General features: G+C 38.8%; 2 protein-coding genes across 2 annotated transcripts in view; one reads left to right on the top strand and one right to left on the bottom strand.

The window, feature by feature from the left end:
• The window catches only part of COL4A4 (collagen type IV alpha 4 chain), a 73,805-nt gene extending 52,657 nt beyond the window's left edge, over positions 1 to 21,148 (top strand). Inside the window, exons 38-48 of the mRNA XM_065844618.2 lie at positions 3,801 to 3,872; positions 4,647 to 4,775; positions 6,602 to 6,709; positions 7,580 to 7,735; positions 8,388 to 8,486; positions 8,783 to 8,791; positions 9,660 to 9,791; positions 11,918 to 12,034; positions 12,767 to 12,955; positions 14,756 to 15,042; positions 15,654 to 21,148. Coding sequence (XP_065700690.1) covers positions 3,801 to 3,872; positions 4,647 to 4,775; positions 6,602 to 6,709; positions 7,580 to 7,735; positions 8,388 to 8,486; positions 8,783 to 8,791; positions 9,660 to 9,791; positions 11,918 to 12,034; positions 12,767 to 12,955; positions 14,756 to 15,042; positions 15,654 to 15,917 — 1,562 coding nt within the window. The 3' untranslated portion in view covers positions 15,918 to 21,148. The remainder of the gene's footprint in view (positions 1 to 3,800; positions 3,873 to 4,646; positions 4,776 to 6,601; positions 6,710 to 7,579; positions 7,736 to 8,387; positions 8,487 to 8,782; positions 8,792 to 9,659; positions 9,792 to 11,917; positions 12,035 to 12,766; positions 12,956 to 14,755; positions 15,043 to 15,653) is intronic.
• A 1,404-nt stretch (positions 21,149 to 22,552) lies between these two features.
• The window catches only part of RHBDD1 (rhomboid domain containing 1), a 31,616-nt gene continuing 28,607 nt past the window's right edge, over positions 22,553 to 25,561 (bottom strand). Inside the window, 1 exon segment of the mRNA XM_065845104.2 lies at positions 22,553 to 24,994. Coding sequence (XP_065701176.1) covers positions 24,860 to 24,994 — 135 coding nt within the window. The 3' untranslated portion in view covers positions 22,553 to 24,859.

Below are 25,561 nucleotides of genomic sequence, written 5' to 3'. Positions count from 1 at the left end.
AAATGCTACCTCAGAAAATGGGATGCAACCTAAATTGAGTAAGGAAAAAGGCAGAAACAGATTCTGGCTCAGCTGATGTAACTGATAGAAGTAGTTAAGGAAAGAAAAAGGAGTTTGCAGTAATTCAGCTGTTTCACTTCAATTATGCTGTGTTCTACCTTTTCACCAGGGAGCGCCACTGTTACTCTAACAAAACCATCAAACTTGTGCAGACAGTTTTGTCTTACAAATTTGTTTTAACAATTTGTTGTAAGATAACTTGAGTTATTTTTGTTGGTGGTTTTGATGTTTTGTTTTCTCCAAAGCCTGATTTTTAATCTATTTAATGTAGAAACCTTTCCCCCAAATCCTAATTTACACTTATTCACAAGGATTGTTATGTTTAGACTGAACAGCAGTTCATCTATCACGTTGTTTTTGTTTGAGAAGATTATTAACCTTTGCTATACTGAGAATGACATACTGAAATTATAAGTTGCATTCATGTTTTATAAAGAAAGGTAATCAGCTATGTACATTGTATCCTCTCTGTGTTATACTGTGCTTCGTAACCAGTCACTGGACAGGAAGAATATTAGTGACCATATGCAGAAATGACAGTAAAGTAACACTTGGGGCTATGATAAATGCTTAGAGGGAACAATACATTCACTTTTTCAAATTCAGCCTAAGGAAAAATTGAGGTTTTTCTATAAACTACTGAAAATTTACATTAAAAATGGAAACCATTTATGATTGCTTGCAGTAAAGTATGTGGTGCCAATTTAAACTGTCATAACAGATTCCTTGCTGGTGCATGATCTGCAAGAGAACATCTCATTGTTGCAAACAATATTTGCTCTATCAAAGGCAGAGATCTGCAGTGACAAGGATGTCTAAATTGAGAGGGGTCCAAGAAAAAAAAAAAAAAAAAAAGAGCTGAAAACTTCTTGGTAGCAGATGGAATCTCTTTTCTTGTTGTAAGTAGTAAGCCACTTCTATATTGCACAGAAGTTATTCCAAGTCCTGCATAGGAAATGTAACAAATTAACACACATGCTGCAGAGGGGAAAGTTCAGTTCCAAAAGGTAATTCATTAGAGACCAAGTGGCCTGCTAAGCCTTAGGATTCTATATATTGCCAGCATAGTTGAAAAGAGGGTTGACACCTTTGAGATTATATCCAGTAATGAAAACAGAATGGAAATTGTATTTCAGTTAAATTGATGAATATAGATATTAATGCCATTTTCAATAAATATTTTTCCTAGCATTAGAAGTGAAACGGTTAATTGGCTATTCATATCTAAGTACATGGCCTTGTTAGTCTAATTGCTTCTCATTTGCATTAAATGTGTTGTGCCTGAAGAACTTTTACATTACAAAAATTAGTTAAACAGCACCTACCAAAGCATAATCACATTTTCTTTATTACAGAGATAGTTTTACTAGTTAAGGGCTTGGTCTGGCAAGCCTTACTTGTATGAGTAATCTTTGATGAAGCAAGTAATATTAAGAACATCAGCAGAATTACTTGTGTGAGTAGAAGCAGAATTGGGCTGTAAAATACAGGAACAGTGGTTCATACATAGGTCAGCCAATTCAGCTGTACCTAGAAATATGGGACTATAGGAATCCAAAAATCTAGAATTATATGTGTTGATATTATAATAGATTGTTGGCGAATGTGTCAGAAATTCCCTGGAAAGCAAGTAAACCAAGGAAATCCTGACTGAATGAGCTAAAAAAAAAAAAAGTTTTAAATGGTGACATGGGTGCCAAAAATCATTAGAAGTTCATAATAATTTTAAAATACCACTGTTAAATTCCCCAAATTGGCATGCAACTTTTACACCAATTTGAAAATGGGAATATCCCCGAAGTACAAGCAGGCTACAGAGAGCAGGACTGAAACTTAGAATGTCATGAAAAGTTAAAGAGCAGTTAATTAAAGGCAGAAAAGATATTACAAGCTGGATTACTAGTATCCCATATTAGGAAGGGGATTACTTAGAAGAGTATATTATCCATGTCTTGCAGGTTTTCAAACAATCTTCTCGATTTAAAATTTTTCCAGACCAGTGTTTGCTACAGGCTGGATTTTTTTCCTTTCTTTTCATTCTTTTGTTAAATTTTAACTAAAATAATTCAATGGTTTCTGAGAACAAAGCTATGGGATTATTATTTTTGGTGTGTCTGTTAAAAGGACTCTAGTGCCCTTTTATTTTTCCTTTCTCAGATGACCTGTCTTTGAACTAGGGACCTTTAAATTTGGAAGGTGAAGAATTTAATGAAGGGTATTTTTGTTGCTATTCCTGCAGCAATTTGTCCCTGACAGATTTGACCCAATTTATAAACTTAAAAAAAAAATAAAATAAAATCCATTCATATGTGCTTAAGTAGAGCAATAAATTCTCCCGTGATTCATGCTCTGGATATACAGCAGATCTGCGTGCTGCAGGACAGGCTGGGATCCAGCACAGGAACTGAAACAGAGAACCTACATCTTCTATGCCAGGAATTGGTGAGACAGGGAAAAGGAGACAGACAAAGATAATTCAGACTTGTGGAATACCACTGCAACTGGACGGGGAATTCTATGTGACCAGGAGAGGACATGGTGGGGAGGGAAATCAGGCAGAACAAAGATGGAAAAGAGACAGGAACGGGCCCCGCCAGTATTGTTCAACTTCTTGACAACCAGTGACCACTCTAATCTGTCCCTGTCTGAGGCAAGAAATGTCCCAGGTCTATTCCTGTGTCTGAAACCTCTTTGAAACCTGTTACAAAATGGCCCATCAGTTTTGCCAGATCTGTTCCTATCAGCAGGTGACAGGCTGCTGTCTGCATTTAGTGGTGTACATCTTCACATTTTATACTTTGTCTATACAATTTAGGAAACTACAAAGTGCTAATGACATTACATTTTTACTCTCTACTGCAAGCAACAAACACAATCTCAGATTAGTTCAACACTAAGAAGAGATAAAAAAATGCCATCTATGTTTTTACTTATCGTGTTTTAGCAATTTTCAAAAAAGCACAGATTATAAAGTACAAATAATACACCTGACTACCATGAACACTCAGCCTGTGATCTGGTCATCTCATGAAAATCACTAGTGACAAAGCTGCTGTATACTACCGCATGTCAGCATGGGTCTCAATTACAGATTCATTGTCTTCAAAGACTTTGTGCTGTTCAGTTTAAAGAATTTTTGTAATAGCATCATGAAAAAACAAACAAACAAGCCAACTAATATTGTTTTCTGTGTGAAATCTGAAGGACTGGGGGAAAGCAGCAAGGTGAAAATTTATCTTCTTTCTAGTACATCTAGATTAAATTGCACTTACATTTGGAACAGTGAAGTTCCAGCTTTACAGTTATTTTAGGCAGTGTCTGCATGCAGGTCACCTGGTCAGGCAGTGACAGCACAGCCAACATTGGGCTAGCAGTAGTTGTAGCCAACAGTAGTCTGGCCACAGACAGGAGCTTCAATGTAGAGTCAATGAGCCCATACTGAGCTTCCTGCTGCTAGCTGCAGTACAGCAATACCTAAAGGATTAAAAGGTATGTTTGCTAATTGCTTTGGGGTGAAACTGGATCATGATTACTATTTTCAGAATTTTCACATTTTCCTTTCCAAAAAGACTGCATTCAGGTGTAATGTGATTTCATCTTCAATTGCCAATAAGAATCAAATTCAGCAAATACCCTGCCTTGATTCAGAATGTGTTGCCAGAAAAAAAAAAAAGCATAATTTTTAATTGCAACTTTAAAGGATTATTGTGGCACCCTGTCATGCCTGTAATACCTCTCAGGTCTTCCCGGACTGCCCGGACTGGATGGCTTGGATGGACTAAAAGGTCAAAAAGGTTCTGCAGGATCTCCAGGTAAAGAAGAGAAATAGCTATGTGGAACAGAAAATCTTAAGTGACTGAACGTGCAAGCAATGATGCACGTTATTTTGACATTTGCCTTCCCCAGAAGATAATAAGGCCCAGACTAAACTTTCAAACAGAATCTCAAGTATGCCTAATGACACACCTGCGGTTATTTGTGGGGAAAACTTTAAACCTTCCATTACTCATAGTTTTGTTGGAACCTTTCAAAGCTGTTTATAAAATGAAAATGTTCAGTGCAGATGATTCAAAGTACAGCCAAGTCTCCAGTTTTTCTATATGTAAAAAATAAATTAACAAATTCAAAGGAGATTTATGAAATCCCAGCCCCATTAAAGTCCATGGGAGTTGTGCCACTAACAAGAGGAACCTGGATTTCACTCACACTAATCTATTTGCAACTTTCAGAAGTGCTTTTGAAGGAGTATTAAACAGTGCTCACCATCTCTCTAGAGATTATAAGTTTATGCTGGTAGAAAATTAAATTTAAGACCATGCAGTCAGTGTGTACTTCAAGTTACAGACAGTAGTGGCATCATAAAATAACCCCTGAAGAAGAGCATTAAAGCAAAAAGATTGCTTTCTTTGAAAGAGATGAATTAGGGCCAGATTCAACAAAACTCTATCCAGCTTCCAAGAGAGAACCAGAAAAATAGCACTAGGCAACCCTTGCAAGGAAGAACATCTGCAGCTGATATTTCTATTCTGCACATCTGTATTTGTACTCACTGCAAGCTTTATGTACATAATTGTTTTCCTATAAAGGTCAAAGTGAAACAGGGGCCCCAGGATACCCAGGAGAACCTGGACCAAAAGGAGACAGAGGTGAACCTGGATGGCCTGGTATTTCTATTCCAGGCCCCCCGGGAGAAAGGGGATTCCCAGGATTCCCAGGTAAGAAAGGGTTTTCTCCTTAGTGATGCCCTGCAGAGTTGAAATGAAGCTCATACAGGGTCTTCCCCTGGTTAGTATGAACATTAAAGCATACCCAGAAGATCCCCTCCCTAAAACATTTTTGTTGCAATAACATGCTGATGTTTCCTGGGTAGATTCAGAGATCCCAGTATTTCTTGTTTATTATGTTACAGAAAAGGAAAGAATGAGAATAGAGAATGATGGACTTGGACAGATGCAGGGAACTGCTAGGTGGAGTTGCCTCTTGGGAAGAAATTCCTGAAGAAAAAGAGTGTAGGAGATCTGGTAGTCACAGAAATACAGTAAATCTTATCAACTATTCTGATGTAAATGGCATAGAACTGTATCACAAGATTGCTGTGATTATTGCAGAGCCTTGGTGCATAGAAATAGGAAAAAAGCAAGTGTTTGAGAGAAGGCTACTGAGAAGGTTAAGAGACTGGAGTATCTGTTGTATGAGGAGAGGCTGAGGGAGTAGAAACTGCTAAGCCTCCAGAAGAGAAGGCTCCGGAGGGATTTTATCAGTATGTATAAGTACCTGATGGGAAGGACATGGAGACAGATTCTTCACAGTGGTATCCAGGGACAGGATAAGAGGCAATGGGCACAAACTGACATACACGAAATTCTACTTAAATATAAGGAAAAGTTTTCTTTTCTTGTGAGGGTGATTAAATATGGGAACAGGTTACCCAGAGAAGTTATGAAGTGTCTGTCCTTGGAGATTCTCAAAACCCAGCTGGACAGAGTCCTAGGCAAGCTGCTCTAGCCTCCTGCTTTGAGGAGGAGGTTGGACGAGAAAGTCTCCAGAGGCCCATTCAAGCCTCAGCAATTCTGCAATTAGAAATGACATGAGCTTTGCTCTACCAAACCTTGCCACAGTGTGTCATACAGAACGAAACTAGCCGGGGTGAATTCTGGTGAGGTGAATTATTTTAAGGTGAAGACAATTTTTCTCAATTCGGTTACTACTTTATGAATTGGGGGAGTCAACAGAATGGTGTTGTTGAGAGAAAAAAAAAAAGAGAAGTTGTTTCATTCTAAGATGTATTAACACTGCTTGACATAGGATGGGCAAGGCCTCCCATGGTATCCCGTGTCCAGCTTTGACAAACTGGGAAGAACTCACTAGAGAGAAAATGGAAGGATGGGGTCAAAAACAAGACTGAAGAAACTAGATCTGCTTCGTAGAAAAGAGAAGGCACCGCAGTGCAACATATGTTCTAACAAGCTGCAGCTATTTAAAAGTGTTATGCAGAGGATGATAACCTGTAACTCTTCCTGCCTGCCATACGTAAAAGTGCTAATGTCTTTTTTTTTGCAAAAATGCAGATTACAAATTGGGAAAAAAATACATTTAAGGCTAGTAAATTCATCTTATTCAACAGTGTTTTTAGGAAATGGCTGAACTCACTTTTGCTAGGAACAACCTGTGAATACTTATCCTGTCCCAGGCAGAATGATTCCATAGTCTCGACTCCTCTTATATTTCTACCATTTCTCCCATTGTTAGAATTCAGGAGAAGGCAGCTACTTGCAGCAATATGCCAAGGTGTGATGATGCATTCTTTAGTTTAAGTACATTTTATCGGAAGAATTAAAAATTTTAGAAGATAAATATTTTCACTTCACAAGATGTCTTCATTAGCCTAATCACTGGTATGCTCAGTATACAAGTGAGAGCATACATTATCTCCATGACTTCATGTCAGCATTCTTTTAGTTAGTACCTTATTTCTGTAACGTAAAAAAACACCTCAGATTTTTTTTTTTCTTTCTTTGTTTTGTAAAATGTGATCCCTTAGGTAGAAGAGGACCTGTTGGACCCACTGGACCTATGGGAAGATCTCCCGATAGTGCTTCTCCTGGTCCTCCGGGTGATCAAGGACCACCTGGTTTAAATGGCATCAGAGGTATTAAAATGAAAAATACCCAATTTGATCATGTAAAAAGCCCCTGAAGCTACTAGGAGTAACTGGATTGCTGTCTATGGAACAATGGATAAAACTGCATAGGGCAACAAAGAAACCCATCAATACCTCAGTGAATACACAGAGAAGTGGAGAGATCACCAGAGCAAGAATAAAATAGAGATCTCCAGATTCAGTTTTCTGGCCTGTATGGTAATTCTGTACAAGTCCTGCTGCTACAACAAATCTCATTTTCAACAGAAATAAGATCACTGGCCTCTCCTCCTTGCAAGAAGGATAAAAGATGTTGTCCAGAGGCCTGTCACTGTTGGTAAACCCACAAAAAGCTTTCCAATCTAAATCCAGTCTTGGGAAAGCTAAAGGGGGCAACTCTTTTGTAAGCATGTATGTAGACCTCACTTCTGTTACAAACAGGGGTTGCCAAGGGATGCAGTCAACTCCTATCAATTTGGGTCCTCAAATGGAGCTCTTGAAAGTTGTTCTGGCCCCTTATATCAAGTATTACCTGAACCAGTCCTTACTTCCTATTATGAAACAGGGTAAGGAGATTGGATGTGTAAGCAACACTGTAATAAATATAGAGTAACAGCGTCTCAACACCCATAACATTAACTTGCTGCCTTCTACTTGCACAAATCTACAGGGAATTTGGGAGCTATTCCTATTATTGTCATCCTTACAGTGCCTTGGACAAAAGCGATTGCTAATATTTCCAAAGACATGAAAGGGCTGCCCTACATCCCAGGGAGAAAACCCAAAAGCAAAAAGCCAGTAGAATATGGCTATTTTTAGATGTTTATGCTTTGTTCATATATTAAAAATTTGAAATATAATAAAGTTATTTTACCATAGGTCAGCCTGGGAATCCTGGTCCTCCTGGAGAGACTGTCTTTGTGCGAGGAGATCCAGGTGATATCGGTATTCAAGGGACACCAGGTAACCCTGGGCAGCGAGGGCAACAAGGAGCCAGAGGTTTTCCAGGGAACCAAGGAAGAAGAGGCCTACAGGGTATGGTCTGAGATGTCTTTAACAAGCACATGTACTTACAGCCAGTCCTTTGCAACTGAGCCTTGTGTACAGGGGATTGTCCTTGGAGACTGAGCCAGGCAGGAGTAGGCTGGACATTGCACACCTCCAGATAAGATAGGGCTGGGGTAGAAGGTCAGAGTAGAGCCAGAGTCACATGTACTGCTTCCAACAGCTTCTTGGGAGACTCCCCTTCCAACCCGAGAATGAGGCAGTAAAAGTTTTGAATCTGCCAGATAAAGCAAACCTTGACCTCTCTGCAGAAGGCTTGAGAAACTATGAAAGATGCAGATGTGTTTGAACTGACAGTCTCACATCTGCCTCACATCAATAGCATTGTGCTTTCAACAGATTCTTTAGTTTGAAAACAGGGATCTAGATACCCAGCTTCTTCCATACACTGCAGAGAACTGCTGCCTACACTAATCCCTTCCAATCTCTAGAAGAAGTCCTAAATTTTAATTCATTTCAAGACGACGGAGAGAAGAAGAAAATGTGTATTTCTTTCTGGAAGACAAGACCCGAGCTGTCCCAAGAATTTTTTCTTACTCAAGCAGCCAAGACTTCATCTTATTCATATATTCACTTTCCCACAATACAATCACATGTAATTTCACAACTGTTTTCTTTCCAGGTCCTATGGGAATCCATGGCCCACAGGGTCCACCTGGTGCTATAGGACAACCAGGAGACCAAGGTTTTCAAGGAAAACCTGGTCCCAGAGGTCCCACAGGTACTTAAGAAACTCACTGAATTGTAATCATGATCTTTCTAATCATATATAATCTTAATGTTTACCTGCATACAGGCAATTTGAACAAACTCAGGAAAAAAAAAAAAAAGAAAAAACACAACTTAACTGATGTCTCATGTGTAAAAATTTCTGAACTATGTATTTGTTTCTAATGTCACTTCATGTAGGTGATTTCAGTTCTCATTTTATTCTTTACTCTAATTTACATGCCTGAAACTTGTTTCTACATGCACCACAATGGCCACAATCTGCTTTCCATTTTTCAAATCCTTCAGGTTTCATAGGTAAGTTCATGACTCAATTATTGCTCTTTTCACATGGGTTTCCTTCTATATAGATACATTCCATTCTTATTAGAAGCTATTCTTGGCTTGGCTGCTAGGAATGGTAGATGCTGCTAAAACAACATAGTTCTAATAGACTTTTCACATAAGTAGCTAGCACTTCTAAGCACTTCTAGCACTTCTAAGTCTCATGCTTTGATGTCAAACTTGTAAAATAGTTTTGTTTCAAATCATCATTTTGGGTTTTAGTTGTCACACAAGATGCTTTCTACTCAAAAAAACTTAACAAAAGCTTGTATCCTAACACTGGATTGCTAAAAACACCGAACCCTTAATCTGACTGAATTGATCTGATTCTGCTTTTGTTCCAAAATGCAAATAGCCAATGGCTCCCAGTAACTTTCAATTTATAAAATGTGCCCATTGTCTTTTTATTATTATTATAATTATTTTAAATGGGTATTGTGGGTTAGCTTCCTTGGCCTGCTTATTGATGGTTTTGCAGCCAAAGAATAGGCAAAATACTGTAAATGTTCACGTGTGCTAAGGTACTTGCGCTGAAATTGGGCAGAGTTTAGGCTTAAATCAGTTTGGGGCACATTAATACAGAAATTGTACACCAAATATCTGAAACATAGCAGCTAGCATACACACATGCACTTGCTAACACATGCTTGCCGTGCTATTAAAATGCTGTGCTGAAAGACCAAGAGTAAAATTAAAAGCAGTGAGACTCAGTAATTCAAGATTTTAAAATACTTAAAGTATACACTTGAATACCAAAACCAGCTAATAGTTATGTTGATTTTTCACATGGGAGCTATTAACCAATCTTTTGTCAAATTTTCTCTCCTATTGCACATTCCAGGTGACCCTGGTGAACCAGGAAAAATAGATGATTCATGCTCTGCAGTCCCAGGGCCTCCTGGGGATGCAGGACAAAGAGGACATGATGGCTCTGTAGGATTACCAGGGCCAATAGGCCACCCTGGACCCCAAGGTAAGCTTGTGTTTTGAAAGCCTGGATGTCTAGTTTAGCTATTTAGACAACAAATTGAAAAGGGTCAGAGCATCAGTGTTACTTCTCCATGTTTTACCCTGTCTCTTCCCCTTAAAGACATATTTACCGTCTCCAGAAACATGTCCTGGGCTGGTTACTGCTGAGGATGGTGGATCAGTGTAACTGAACCAGGTGACGTGCACTTGCCTGCACCGCGTTTCCTTTCTCTAGGCCAGGGAGGGCAGAAGCATCCTGCACTGTGGAGAAAATAATTCTTCAAACAGTATTTTTCCTTTTTACCAACCAATGAAAAAGCAATGCCTCAAACCTCTCCTGTGATTTAGACAGGTTATATTTGGAGGATGTTAAAATACACATGCTTTAAAATTTAGCAATAATGAATCACAAAGCTCTGTTAACTGAAATCCTAAAGGATATGGAGGTCAGAGACTTGGCTACAATAGCACTTTATCTGTTGGAACATGAAAAAGTTACTACAAAAGAAAACTGGCCTAAGAGACTAAAAATAAAGTGATGAAAGACTGAAACATTCTTCTGATAGATACAAAGAAAACAAGGGCAATGATGGTCCTGATGATTCCAACAGAGCAGCCATCTTGATGGAAACACAGCGTAGCATGTCTGCATATTGCCCTCAGTTTAGATTGTGCCTAAAGGTGATATATTTAGTTTAAGTAGTGGAATCGCTCATGTGGTTTTAGATATTTCCTACTTGGGAAACCAAAGTTTGTTGTGGTGGCTGCACCGGACATGCAATGTCTCCAGAGAGAAAAATCTGTGATTTTTTCCCAGGAAATACCCTGCCATAGTCATTCCCCTCATGAAAGTGAACATGAGGCAATTTTCAGTGAACTATCTGGTTTTACAGATCTTAATTGATTTGTCAACTAAAAGTTGTTTCTGGGGTTGAATTGCTGTGTTTCCATTATATGCAGCATTAAAGCAGTTTCTGTAAAACCAGATGATACAATGATACATACTTGCACTGGTTTTATAAAAGAAACACTTAGTAATGCTTTTCCTTTCATTAAGATAGCAGAATTCAATTTTTTTCCCAGCTTAGAAGGCATAGTGGAGGTTTTACTGGCAAAAGAAATGTGTATTACTAAAACTTCAGTGTACTTGAGCTTTGGCAAAGTAACTGTGCAACCAACTTCAAAAAGCTGTTAAATTGTTTTGACTCATTTAGATTTTCTGAATGAATCTAGTAACAATTAGCATGAGGAAGTTTTGAATGTCACCAGACAACCTTGAATTACTCAGTCTGCAGGTTAAATAGCAAAATTTGCAAGGAATGAAACACACCATTAATGGAAACAAATGTGGTGCCAGAGAAACATACTCATGTGTAAGCTTTTTTAACAAAAGAGGAAAAATTATGCTGAGGGCATTAATATCTGACAAGTATAACTTCATTCAATTCCAATTATGTTTAGAGCAGTGAGTGAATGGGATCATTGGTGTCTGTGCTCTGTATATGAGATGTCTCTTTTACTGTCATGGCCACACCTCATTATCTGTTTGTATAAAAATGCACATACATATAAAAATTATAGAAAGGTGAGGCCATTAGGAACCTAAAATGTCATTACCCTTCCCCGCTGGATGTAGTCCCATTTTGCAGTCCCTCCCTGTTCTGTAGGTATTCCAATACATACATTACTCCACAGGAAGTTCAGTACGCATTTAAAGACTTTGCTGAACTGGGTCTTAAAAGATGAAGAACTGGTACAGGAGGAGTTATAACTCATTACATGGTACAGATGGTACTGATGGAAATTCTGCAAGAGGCTTTGTCATGATAATATTTGTTAGTGGTTTGATTTCTGCTGTAAATCACACAAGTTCTATAGGGAGGACATAAAACCTTTCCAGCAGTTGCTGTTGCTGAAGTTGAGCCTCTGAGCTACTACTGTGGTCACAAGGTGAAGCTGTAAATACAATTCCCAGCAAAGAGCATTTCTGTACCTTTCTGTCCCAAAGTGTCATTTCTTGGTGCTGTCAGATCTCCTGACTGACCCTTTACATGCTGTGGATGTTTGGACAATCTATAACCTTTAAATGGAGCCATATAAACAGAAAGTGCATACTTCGTATTTATCTAGGAAGAAAAGGTGAAGAAGGGTCATGTGGCCTGCCAGGTCAAGATGGCTTACCAGGGGCACCGGGACCACCAGGTGACCAGGGGAATGTAGGAGAGCAAGGGTACGCTGGGCCACAAGGTAAGAATGGAATGTGACTTTGGGGGGGAAGAGAAGTGTGAGATGACACATAGACTAAGCTGTACTCCCCCCAGTTCACACATGGATACACCCATCTCTAGCCTGAGATACCACGACACTTCTTTACCCTTCCCAATTCAAGCACTGATGTGACATTTGTGAGTGATTTTATAATACATAAAAGGACCTATTGGAGGAGAATTTATCTCAGCATCCATTATTGACCAGAAAGGCAGATAACCACACACACTTAAACACCATATATCAATAGGTATGGATTTCTGAGTCAGGGCTAATGGAGCAACTATGTGAATAACTAAAATTGTATTTTAACGGTGCCTGCTGTTTAATAAATTAATGATTTAATACATACATGAGGAAAGGGCATCGACTGCTACTGCAGGGATTCAAATTCAGTCCAGACAAGTCATCCTAGTAGGTTTGGGAAATCATTGCCCACCTCAGTTCATTTCTCAGTCCATAGAGCACAGGACAGAGGCACAACAGAAAAGCCAACTGACAAGCAGTCAGTGGCAATCTAGTTCATTGCTCTCCCAGCAGAAGGGTAAGATGAGGCTACTGCTGTTTTAGTGCTCGTGGTAACCTGTGAAGTTGTATTATACTCAGTCAGGAACTCCTTACTGAACACTTAAATATAGTAAAAGAGAAAAGTTCACACTAGCTATGTGTTCATACAAGTAAATTCCCTTTACCTTTTCTCCTATATATAAGGTCCACCTGGCCAGACTGGCATTCCAGGACCACCAGGCCCCCATGTTAGATCTGCGAGTGGATTCTTGCTCATCCTGCACAGTCAGTCAGACAGAGAACCACTCTGTCCACAGGGGATGCCAAAATTATGGACTGGCTATAGTCTGCTGTACCTGGAAGGACAAGAGAAAGCTCATAATCAGGACCTTGGTATGTATTGTGGTACATAACTGCACTCTAGTTAAGTTCTAATAAAGTGTGATCTATACAACGAAAAGTCAAATGGAGCACACTATAGAATCCTCACTTATTTTCTACAGACTCAAAACTAACTTACACTGATCATAATGAAATTGGTTATGCTGCCCTATTATGTGACCCATTTAAAATGGCTTTTTGCTGCTATGCAGTTGAATGAAAAGTTTTTCTACCTCTAAGTAATTTAGAATAGAGGCTGGAGAGGTGAGTGGCTCATTTCACTCACCCTGGCCAGTCAAGTAGGGCTGTCTTTGAACTCACTGGCGAGATTTTCCTAGGTCAGGAATCTCATTTGGCTACTCTGAAATAGCTCCATGGAGGGTCTTCTCCTTTTTACTGTAGAGGCAGCTTGGGAAATAGAGCTGGTTAAGTAGATGGTTACAGTTCAATAATATATATAAGCTTTACAAATAAAATTATGGAAGATGCGTGCAGCAGAAGCGTGTGCTTTTGAGAGTCAGCAGCTGATTTTTTTTGGAAAAGACAGAGCCAAATTTCTCCTAAAGACAGCTCATTTTGGTGTGTTAGGTCACTTCTTCTAAGTCTTCTCCTGTTCTGACTAAAAGTAGCTGTCTAAAAAAGCAACCTGACATGCAGTGTGAGGAACTGATTGGCTCCAATTTGCACAGAAGAAATTTCCCGAGTTCTTTTTATCTCATTATACAAGAAGCAGAGAAGCCTCCTAGAAGGAAAGATCAAGGACCTAATAAGCTGGACAAAAAAGATGTGCTTAAAAGAGTACCAAGAAGAGAAATTTTAGTACAGCAGTGTTGTTCTGAAATGTTTTCACTATATGGCATTCCCCAGGAGAGCCAGTTGGGAAGAGAACACCTTGTAACAGCAGTGAAAATAAAATTCAAAGAGAAGTCAGTCCTTGTTTCCTGTAACCAGTGTATTCTTTTTGCAGGCATTTTCCTTACTCGAGCTACTCCAAATCAGAATAGAAAATTACCAGTGACAAACAAAAGTGGCTTCTGTATAGAAATGTCACATGTCTTTAAAGAAGGCGTTAGGGTTTTGAGGCATTACAGAAATAACAAATCATGCACAAAGTTCAAGGCAGAACATATATGCAGTGATTATTATTGTTAACTAAATAGGTCATCATGAAACTGTTCTGAGGTCAGTTCTAGGAGAAGAATTTCACCTCTGAAGTATGCTGAAGTATGTACTAGCCCTTTCTTAATTCCCACTAATGTCTGCCTGATGAGAATTTTGCAGGATTTGCTCTGCAAAATCCCTCAATCCTTTTATTTCACTTTGAGTCTGAGAGACCTTTCTGGAAGGCCATAGAACAGCTACTGAGACTTAGCTTAACACACTGGTACAACTGCTTGTCACACTTCACAAAATTTTTCTATTTATGAGCATTGGCATTTGGTTTCTCACTGCTCCTAATGAGCCCCTAAGTAGCTTATCTCCCTTTAAACCAGCCACCACCTCTTGCCTAATTTATTTTGCAGTGTTTGCATAGCTAAGAAATTTGTTATCATAACTGTTTCCCATGGTGACAAACTACATCATGTTTAAATACTGGATTGTGACACAAATATTATAGATCAAAGGAAGATACTTGTTATTAAAAAAAATTTGTTTTCAATATAACTAGCCATTTTGGTAAAGAGCCTGGGAGGTTTAAGATCTGTGAATAACTACTGTTAAGATATATAGGTTTATGGCAACATTGGCCAGAATACTGTTCTCAACTTAATTTGAAAGAAGTGGAGTAATTTGCATCATTATTATTTTCAGGTCTGGCAGGATCTTGTCTTCCCATATTTAACACCATGCCCTTTGCTTACTGTAACATCAACCAAGTTTGTTACTATGCCAGTCGAAATGATAAGTCTTACTGGTTGTCCAGTGCCGCTCCTTTACCCATGACGCCCCTCTCTGAAGAAGAAATCCAGCCGTACATCAGCAGATGTGCCGTGTGTGAGGCTCCGGCCCAGGCGGTGGCCATTCACAGCCAGGATCAGTCAATTCCTCCCTGCCCACTCAACTGGAGAAGTCTTTGGATAGGATATTCTTTTTTGATGGTAAGAGTCCGGGCACGTGATCATATATAGAAGTTCCTTTCATACAGTGTTTCATGTTCCAAAGGTTCAAATATTTTTAGCTCTGAAAAGTAAACTATCCAATGTCTTGCAAACATTAAAAAGGAAAGTTCACAAAAAGAAACAAGACAAAGCTCAGTTCCAAACTGCAGAACCTGGCTGTAGTAATACAGACTGAAGTCATAGACTTAAGCTACACATTTCTTAAAATTACAAAGATTTTGCTTGCTTGTTTTTAATAAACAGTGGGATTTTCATGCACGAAGACACACTTTTCAGAACTAGAGATCCAGGTCTTTTTAATGCAATCCTCTAGTTACATTTACCCTAGTTTAGATAACAGCATTGTTCAGAATCCACCTGGATTACTGTTTTCTTCAGTTGATAAATGCCAGAAAAATAAGCTGATCTAGACTTTTGAGATTAACTCTTTACAGAGCGTATTCAGATTTTCTCCAGCAAAGACGACTTACTCCAATTTAAGATAACCAAAAATAGTACAGTTAAAGCAAATCGAGTCAGAAAATGACAGATTAATGTAATTTACCTATTTTTCATGCAAAGTTATCAAGTTCTTTCATTGTTCTTTCCAGCACACTGGATCTGGTGATCAGGGTGGTGGACAGTCTCTGATGTCACCTGGAAGTTGCCTAGAAGACTTCAGATCAGCACCATTCATTGAATGCCAGGGTCAGCGGGGAACGTGTCAGTTCTTTGCTAACGAATACAGTTTCTGGCTAACAACAGTGACGCCCGAGCTGCAGTTTGCATCAGCCCCCCTGTCAGGAACTCTTAAAGAAGGACAAGAGCAGAGGAAAAAGATCAGTAGATGCCAGGTATGCCTGAGGCATGGCTAACAAGCAAAGCAAAACCTGCTGGAGTGGGACTTGCATACAGATGAACAACATGCTACAGGTTTAAACAGTATTTAATATTTGAATATATTTGAAGGTGTGCAGCACTGTTCTTTTTGTTTGAGTGGATACACAAGACAGAGATGAAGGATCTGTTGAGCCTCATCCACCCATGTACACACATCTACAGGTAGCAAATCTACCATTAACAACTTAATTCAAAAAAATGAAACTCCGGCACATTGGAGTCCACTGCCATAATATCCAGGTAACGAGGTGAGCCTGGAGGGTTGAATCAAGTCAAGAATACCAAGGAAACCACACATGGTGTGCAAGATGATGGACTTCCTGTTAGAAATTGCATTTACAACAAGAAAAGTATGTGCATTTATATGTTATATTATAAATATTTATCCTTATAAGTACAGATATGCAAACATAGAAATGTCTTAAAGCCCTAGAGCTGGATTTCCCAAGCTAAAGAAACTCACACATGCTGTTTCTGAGGGAAGAGGAAAATGTAATTGTTAAAAAAACTCATAATAAAAACGATGAAGATCAAAGTCTTTTACCATTGCAGTACTGAACCAAACTGCAAAAGAACTGTTACTTGGGCTTTCATAAGCAACAAAAAGTTGCAGATCCATTTAACAGCAGATTATGTAAGAAAACAAAATTAGCTGAGATAACAAATCCTTAAAAAGCTATATTTGCAATTAATTTCTAAGAGCAGTTAAATTAAATCAAGCTCCAATCCAAGCAGCTGAAGAAACAAAGCACGTTCTAATATTAATTGTAAAGAAATAGTAGCATGGTGGTAAAATGGGTGAACTTATCCGAGTGATGATGTTAAGAAGGGTTACGGCAATTGTCTAAACTTGAAGCCAATGCATTTTCTTCATTTTTTGCTTATTTTTTTGTATAGACCACCAAAAAAAAAAAGAACCATCAGCTTTAAGATCTTTAAGGAATCATAGCTCTATAAATGTTTTTCATGTTTTAAAGCACTGATTGTTAAAATGTTTATAAGCTAAAGCACAAATCACCTCTTTAAAATGTTAAACACATGTATACCTCTTTTATTCAACTATAAATCCAGAGCTATTAAATGCATATTTGAATTATGGCGAAACTACTGAAAACATTTTGCAAATGGAGAACTCATCACATGCAGAAGGGCCACAAATGCTCCTTTTACCACTTCAACAAGCTACATTTTACTAGAATGGAATAAGATGTTTTTTCCAGTGCTGTTAATTTCAATTTGTGTTCACCAAGAAAGGTGCCCCCAGCAAAAGGATTTTCAGGGCAACATCCATGTCCAAGAATCCTAATTCAAAGAAAACTCCCTCTGAAGCCATCACGAGTACAACAGGCTGATCAGCCAATTTAAAAGTTGGATACACAAACTCAAAGAGCAGGAAGGAGACATTCCAGTCTCAGCCAGGGGAAAATAAACCAGTCAGAGGGTAAGTCCACTCGAGTGGAAACACATCAGACTGTGCAACTTCCTTCTGGCAAAACCAGGCACACCTTGCTGATGTGCTGTGCCTCCTTGGTGGTCAACTAACCCCCCTGCTCTTCACCTGGGAGAGGGTCAAGAGTCCTCCTGGGGCGTGTCCCAGTGCCCACCTGTCTTGGGGGAACATTTCCCTTCTGGTCCCGCTGGGACAGGGCGCACCTCTCGCTTCCCTCTTCGGTGATCCCAGCTGCACACTGCACACCAGCCATGCCACAGGAGCTTTTGAGGAGGCACCAATCCCCACTGTTCAATGGGGTGAAAGAATGTAATCCCCTCCTGCTTCAGACAGCATCCCACACACAGGCAAGACCAGCTTTCCAGCTTGAAGTAAAAACCAGCAGTGACTCTCTGAGGTGCTAAGTCACTTCGGACCTGACTCCTGTGAGAAGAAAGCGGCATGTGGAGGGGAGGACCGGGCCTTAGTCAGCTGCTCTTGAAGGTGTGCAAACTCTACTTCCAAAAAGGCCACAAGTAAAACCACAATGGGCTGACAGCTTCCACTGGTGTTCACAGCAGACAAATACCCACCTTCCTCAGGTCGTGTCCCCGTTCCCTCAGTGGATTCAGGTAATTCCACATGAACGTCTCATGAGCTTTTCCTGACAGTACCCACCAGCTCCTTGTGACTCATTTGCAGCCTCTTAGATTAGAAACTCTCTGGAGAAAGGCAGTTGCTTTGCTGGGAATATTTACAGCATAGCTCTTGGTACTAACTGCACTTAGGTAAACAGTACAGAAGTCCTTATACACTATGTTACTGCAAGCTTTGTCATAATAGGACAAAAATAACATGGAATAAAAATGGGATTTTGGAATTGAATCTGTGTTCATCTCAACTTGAACAAGTACACAGAAAAATCTTAAAAACATGTGATAGCTGATAATCTAAATAAGTCACTTCACGGCACTTTACCGTCTTGCTCATTTGGTTTTAAAACATCATGTAAAACAGTTGGGTTTTCCTATTATTTTGATACAAAGGTTTTGCACCTGTGCCCGTTACATTTTAATATGTTCTACAAGAACATACGATACAGGAGCTGTATTGTTGAGCTGCCACTGATAGAGTATCTAACAGGTGGGCAAATTCCTGTTTCATGCGTAGCTGACTCTAAGGCCTTTGTCAGAAATATTGTGCTGTTATAATTCAAAACAAAATAGCAGATAAATTGCTTAATGTTATAAAGCAACTAAGATAGACCAAAGTATAAAGCAGCATATGCTTTAATTCTGTAATCATGTGTCCAGTGACTATAAGCAGAAAATAATTGCTAAATTATTCATATGGGACCTAATTATGAGATTACATTGAAAAGGAGTTGTTGAAACTGTTCATGAGAGTTAAAATGCTCCTAAAGGCAATGGCCTTGTGCTTGTCCTTATAGTCCAAATTAGCCTTACTATTGCATTCAGGAGTGTCCCATCTTGTGTAGGCCCAGTAAAGTGAAGTTCAATTAGAGGTGATATTTTGTAAGTGTAAAGTAAAAAACTCCATATTTATCATTCTAGAATGAATGTATTCATGTCGACAGCCTTCAGCATCTACCACCACGTCGTAGCAAATCTGACCTTGTGCTTGAGCACACGGTGCTCAACTGCTCCTCAAAAGATGAGAGACTTCAGCTTCATAGTATTTGAGATTCTACATATTTAAATGTTTTGCACAGATTAAGCAAAGCAGAAATACAAAACACATGAGACAAAATTACAAGCTAACTGTTCATTCTGGATTTTCAGTCTGTAGATAAATGTAGCAGTGAAAATGGAATGAATGATCTATGTTCAATGCAATCAGAAGTCTCAGCTCTAAACAGCAGCAAAACAATTACCTTGATTCCTCCGACAGATGCCCTGCGCTGCACACACACCTGCGCTGCCCCTGGCCCGGTGTAGGAAAATGTGTTTCCACAAGCACGTCCTTCAGTGCTGCTTTGAACAGCAAAGCTTTCCAGTCAGGGCCACTCTGATCTAAGCTGCTTTTTTCAATTGCTAGACAAAATAAAAATGAGAGGTTTGACCCTTGTACACCAGGTATTTTAAAGCTTTTATCAAACCTTGCTAAATCACATTTTGTACTCATGTAAGTGAAAGATTCTTGCCAAAACCACGTAAGTTACATTGTTAACACTATGGTTGAGTCTTTCTCTTTAGGCACAACATGATCCACCTGTTGACTGGGCAAAAGAATACACAATAGCCTTCTCAGATGTAGAAATGGGTACTTAGTTACTGAGTTTAAAATAGAGTCAGCAAACAGGTCATTCCATAGTTAATATTGCACCAATTTAGGAGCCGTTCCTTGGCTTGTTCCATGGGTAAGGAAAACATGGACACACCAAGTGACTTAGCAATGGCTCTTACATGTCCTGTAAGGAAGAGTTTGGTGACAGACCCAATCCAACATTCTCCACTGAGGCAAGAACACTTACTGCTTACCTGCTCAACAGCCCTGAACAGAGCTTTGTTTAACCTGCTCCAAAAAGACTAAAGAAGGGAATTCCAGAATATCCCTAGCCTATTAGAAAAGTTCACTATATACGTGTTTAGAAACCTTTTGCTTACATGCATTTTGCTGCAAATTAGGCCAATTTCTTCTTGTCAGTGGACAAAAGAGATGGAGTCTCACTGTTCACATGCAGCAGAAGACCGCTATCACATGTGTGCTCAATCTTTACTAAACCAAGTGCTTCACCATTCTGAGCACATCATGTAAACAGAAATACCCAAACTATATTAAATTTGCATGGCAAATGCTCTTTCTCCAATTTTCACAGTTTCCAAAAGAGTAAATGGACATCAGTATTTATTACAAGATTTAGACCTTTTAGAAAGCATGATACTCCTTTAGAAAAAACAGTTCTACAACTGAAAGTTCAGAATTGTTATTATAATATTTCCTTGCCTTCAGAAAACCAGTAACAAATACAAAATCAATATTTATTTTTAATATACATAGGAAACAATTAGTGGCTTATAATAAAACCATAGAATGATTCTGTTCTTCATGTTACACACTCCTTCAAGAAGCTACAGCACATAAACATGAGTATGTCAGCCAGCTGTTTTGTTCAAGGGTGATTCACACTTAGTCATTCAGTGCTAAGTGAAAACTATTACAATTCAGTCACAGAATCAGAAATGAAAATGAACTGCAACACCTATTCCCATCACATCACAGATGCAGCTGTGCCTCAACTGTTTTTCAAGCCATTCATTGAAGTTTCACTCAGATTTGCTGTGCACTTTTCAGACATCGTACACCTATTGAGTTACATGGTCCAGATACAAGCAGGAGGTTTAAAGGTTCAACAGTCGTTAATTCTTGTATTTAACAGTATATATGTTTAGCATGTGTGGGTGTCATAATTAAAGAGAACAACGGATAACAAGTTATTTTTGTCCTGCAGGCATTTCCAATCATGTAATTATTACAGAGCAGAAAAGTCATTTTGCCTTCATTTGGTCAGGATAACTTTCTTGGACTAACAATGCTCACAGCTGCTTTGTTCTGTCATCTGCAATTAAAGCTTCTTAATGTAGATGTAAAAATAAAAACTAAGTCATCTGCCATAACAACTGTTGATACAAAGACTTCACCTCTATCAGGTATGGCCTCTTCTGTTTTTCTAGCATAAGAGCTAACAAAACCGAGACTTTCTTGGCTCAATTAAAAGTCTTCTGGCAAGGTCTGTTTTAATAAAGAATTTCCTTCTCTCCCCAGACACATCACCATTCCATGGACTTCTGTATGTATCACTAATTTAATGAACCAACATTTAGGCTGTTTTTTCCTTAGCTGCATATATGCAGTATGGATAAATATTATCTAATGATAAGAGAGTTAAATTCTCCCTTTCAAACAAAACCAAAAAACTCGAAGGCAAAACTCTGAAGTGGCCAGTCCCCTCACTGTCTCCTCCTACACTCTTTAACCAACGGAGTTGTTGAAGTGATTTTAAGGTGCATGTGAAATTAAATAAGGTGGCATTAATCAAACTTTTTAAACATGGACCATGAAAATTCTGGTTTTGATTTTCAGCACACAAGCAAACCTTGTTTGAAAGGGAACCATGGAAAACAAAGCTTCAGGCTTAATGAGTTCCCTGAAAGGAGGAGCAGAAGTGACATGACCTCCCTGCCCCACAAACACTTCTCCCCACACCAATATGTCAGTTTAAGTGGGGCAGGACAGATTTTGATCTTGTTTGCAGCCTCTATTGAGACACTGTTTCCACCTACACTCATCTAGCACAATTCCTCCCACTGTAACATGGAACACGTGTGAATACCGTTTTCTCAGTATTTTAAAGGGCATTTTATCCGCTGTTCAGAGAAGTAGTACTGCCAGGAAAAAAAGCAAGAACATGTAATTTGCTCGTGCTTAAGGACAAAACAGAAGCGGGAAAGGGCTTTTAAAAGTTAAACAGACAGTTCTTTCACCACATCTTAATTCTGGACTGTGAGAAACTCCTTTCTATTAGCAGTAATGTTAGGTCATTCAACCATTAAATTTCAAGAATGTGCCTGTTAACAAGTCCGCTGATTAAGATTAATGACAGGGGTGGAATTTCTTACATGGTACCTGATCACAGAGTTTAGAAAAAGTATGAAAAACTCACACAAAATCACAGCTCCTGCAACAAAGGAATCAAACTTCAGATGCTAAAATAGTTTATACAAAACTACTTTTTCTTAACCCTCACTCTACCAAAGAGCCAGTCAGGCAGTACACAGTGCCAGAGAACGCGCAACGTGGGACACTCATCTGTGGGATCGCCCTTATTTTTTGTCTCTGAAGAGAAAGTGCAACAGAGCATTTGTCAGGAACTCATGTGCAGCTCACACCTACCATCATCAGTGCTTGGAAACCTCAACCAAGGGATTTTTAACAATCCTACTAAGGAATCATTCTGTTAATAAACTTTTCAAAACACTGCAAGCACCAGAACTTTCTAATAATCCAATCCCAAAACATCCACTAAATTAAAAAGAAACAAAATTAGTCCCACCATAATCTATCTAGACCCTTGGTATCATGAGTCTTCATTTCTGACAACAGGGTGGCCGCTCAGTAATTTAAAATATACGCCTTATTAATTACTAAAACAAAAACCAGTTTTAAAGGTAAAAAAATGTTTATTTCAGTTTTGTATACAAAAAAGCTGAACAATTAGTACTGACGTTTTTGGTGAATATTTAAAGGCAAGGATTTCTAACCTCACTTTACAAAAACAAGTGCTTTTAAACTGTAATAATGTTGGTTTTTTAATTTTACTTGAGTATATTTTTCAACCGACTAGTGGCTAATCCAGTGGTTTTAAAGAATTAAAATAACAGAGCTTAACAGGCACAGCAAGTTACACTGAAACTTTTGACCAGAGCATTAGAGGATTAGTCTGAGGAAACAATGCTACTTCCTCCTCGTTTACACATAATTATTAACCACTGAGACAAATATGCAAATTGTATGCAGTTTTTTTGATACTTATTTTTACTGGGCATAGAAAAGGTAGCCTACTATAAAATTATCTGCTGGTTTTCTATGTGCAGTAGCGATAGAATAAAACAACCAAGAACACAACAAAAATTTGCATTCCTTATGTACAAAGTGTCTTAGAATCCAGAAAATGCTTTGCAGAATATTCACAGTGTTCTTACACTACCTGAACGAGTGTGTCCGAAGTCACACTGCAGTTGTGTCTTTTGGCACTCAGAAGCTTGAACCCCACAGCTGGTGTAACAATCTTGTGCTGCTTCTTGGCACAGAAACAACACCAGGTGTAAGGAGGTTGGTAAAAGTGAGATTGGCACAGGAGAGAACGAACTGCTCATGCACTTTTCAGCAAACAGCTTCCCCTGCTTACAATAGTGACAACCAGAAGGTGAACTCTCTATTTAAAGAGCATAGTCAAAAAACTTAGTTTCAGGATTTTTCTCCATATGAAAAATACAGGGCTATGTTTTTACATTCAAACTATAACTCCATAGAGAAGTTGACTTCATAAAGCACAGACTGGTGACCACACGTACCTGAAAATAAACCATTCAATTGCTCATCCTATTGCTTTATTAAATTAACGCTGACGAGATTCCAACAGTTCTGTGCCAAAAGCCAATCATCAAATTATTCTTGTGCAATCACACCCCTCCAGGACTGAAAGTTATGGAATAGTGTCCCAAATTTCAGAAGAATCTTTTCTATTATGAGGAAAAAAATCCTGAGCAATGAGTAATTTTTCAGAGTGATACCAGAACTAAAAGCCTTCAGGTTCATTATTTAACGCCGCTGAATAGGCAGATGTGCCACCTGCAGGACAGCCTCTGGGTGACCAGCGGCGAGCGGAGGGTCTGTCCAAAGTGACAGCTGAGCTTCTCTGGTCTCCTGTCAAGTGCTCCCGAGTCGGGTAGAGAAACCCTTTCTAGAAAAGGAAAAATTCAAGGCAGCCTGTGCTGAGGTGGGATCTCCACAGGTCTGCGAGCTCTGCCTGCTGCTACTGGATGTCAAATGAGACACTGACAGAGAAACAGCAGAACTTTGGAAGTTTCATGAACAGCATATACCTAACACAATTTCCAAGCCTTCTTAAGAAGTGAAACAGATGCTTTAGAAAAGTATAAGTTATTAAATAAATATATTCTTTGTATGGCATATCCGCCTCCCTTTCAACAAAACTAACAAGTTATTGCAACTCCCCAAAGGGAAGCATTTTTTGAATTAAAATATAAATATTAGAAAGGTTTTAGGAAATCATAAGTAGTCACAACTTGGTTTTATCACATACAAGCTCTAGGAAAAATGGCATGTTTTAAGGAAGACTGCAACGCTGAAGGTCATATTAAATAATTCCTTAGGATAAGGACAGCTGCACCTGGTTTTCACACAGTTTGGAAGAGCTTAAGCCTGGACTCATCTGATCAAGATGTTATCAAAGCAATCTTTTCAAGTGCCATTTCACATGCCAACCCCAAACCCAGTTGGTCATCATAGATAAAGGAAGGTTATAAACAGAGCAAGGTTTCTCAGGAAAAATTGCATAGGTTTAAAGTTCCATAGAAAATTTAAAGTTGTTTCCCATCTGTGCGGGATGAAGAAAACCTGTTGTCTGAGAATATCCGCGGTCAAAAATCCAAGGGGTTCTTGAAGCTACACAAAAGAACTTAAGAAAAAACAAAAAACCAAAAAAGCCAGTTTGGTAAAAGCATCAGTCTTCTGCCATATTTAAGGTGCATTAAGATGGCCAAAGATCACATTTTCATTCCTATCTCACACTTTTTATGCGAGTCCCAACTTGGAGCATGAATTCACAAAACCCTCTGCAGTTCTGCAACTAGCAGTAAAAAAAAGGGAAAAGGGATTACAAATGAATCTGCAGATCACAAATAAATTTACAAATATTTTGGTAACTCTGAATAGCACTTTACTTCAACACCTGCCAACGTCATCGTCTCTCAAACCTACGAAGCCTGTGCCTTCTGATTTCCTCTTCCGAACGGCACTCAGGTGGAAACCAAAAACCATAGGGTCGCCGCTCATTATTATATGTTGCTCCACCAAAATCTGCAAGACACAAAGAAAAACAACTGTTACTTTGTTCTGCATGATGAGAAAAATGCATGTATATCCTGTAATCCAAAGGATCACAACAAAAAGGAAACTAAAGAGTTGAATGCTTTTAATTCTGATGGTTTCAGGGCAATCACAACTTCCAGCAACTGCTTTTGAAGCCACTAAAATTAAAAACAAACAACCACCACCACCAAATGAACAAACCACAACCAAAAGAACACCCAAATATCTAACAAGTATTAACCTGGGAGGTTACATTTCTCACGATTCCTCCTTTATACAGTATACTCCAGATTGTTAAACCATTTACATGCCCTCAGTTGTTACTTCTGGCAAAAGAAGCTTTTGGTTTTGCATCTCAGACTGCAAAACTTATGTATATATTTAAATTATCCTTTTAGCCAAAATAGTTCCCTGACACTTTTTTTTCAATTACAATAGGAATATTAATGAAATAACACTTGATCTAACCAAAATATGTACAAGCCACAGTGTTCAGAAATGGTAATTAGGCCACTGCTACAACTGAAACAGCACCTGGACACCTGTGCAAAAAAT

This window comes from Patagioenas fasciata, chromosome 9 (assembly GCF_037038585.1).
Source record: "Patagioenas fasciata isolate bPatFas1 chromosome 9, bPatFas1.hap1, whole genome shotgun sequence".
Classification (NCBI taxonomy): Eukaryota; Metazoa; Chordata; class Aves; order Columbiformes; family Columbidae; genus Patagioenas; species Patagioenas fasciata.
The sequence above is the reverse complement of the archived record's forward strand: the minus strand, read 5'-3'. Positions and strand labels throughout refer to the sequence as shown.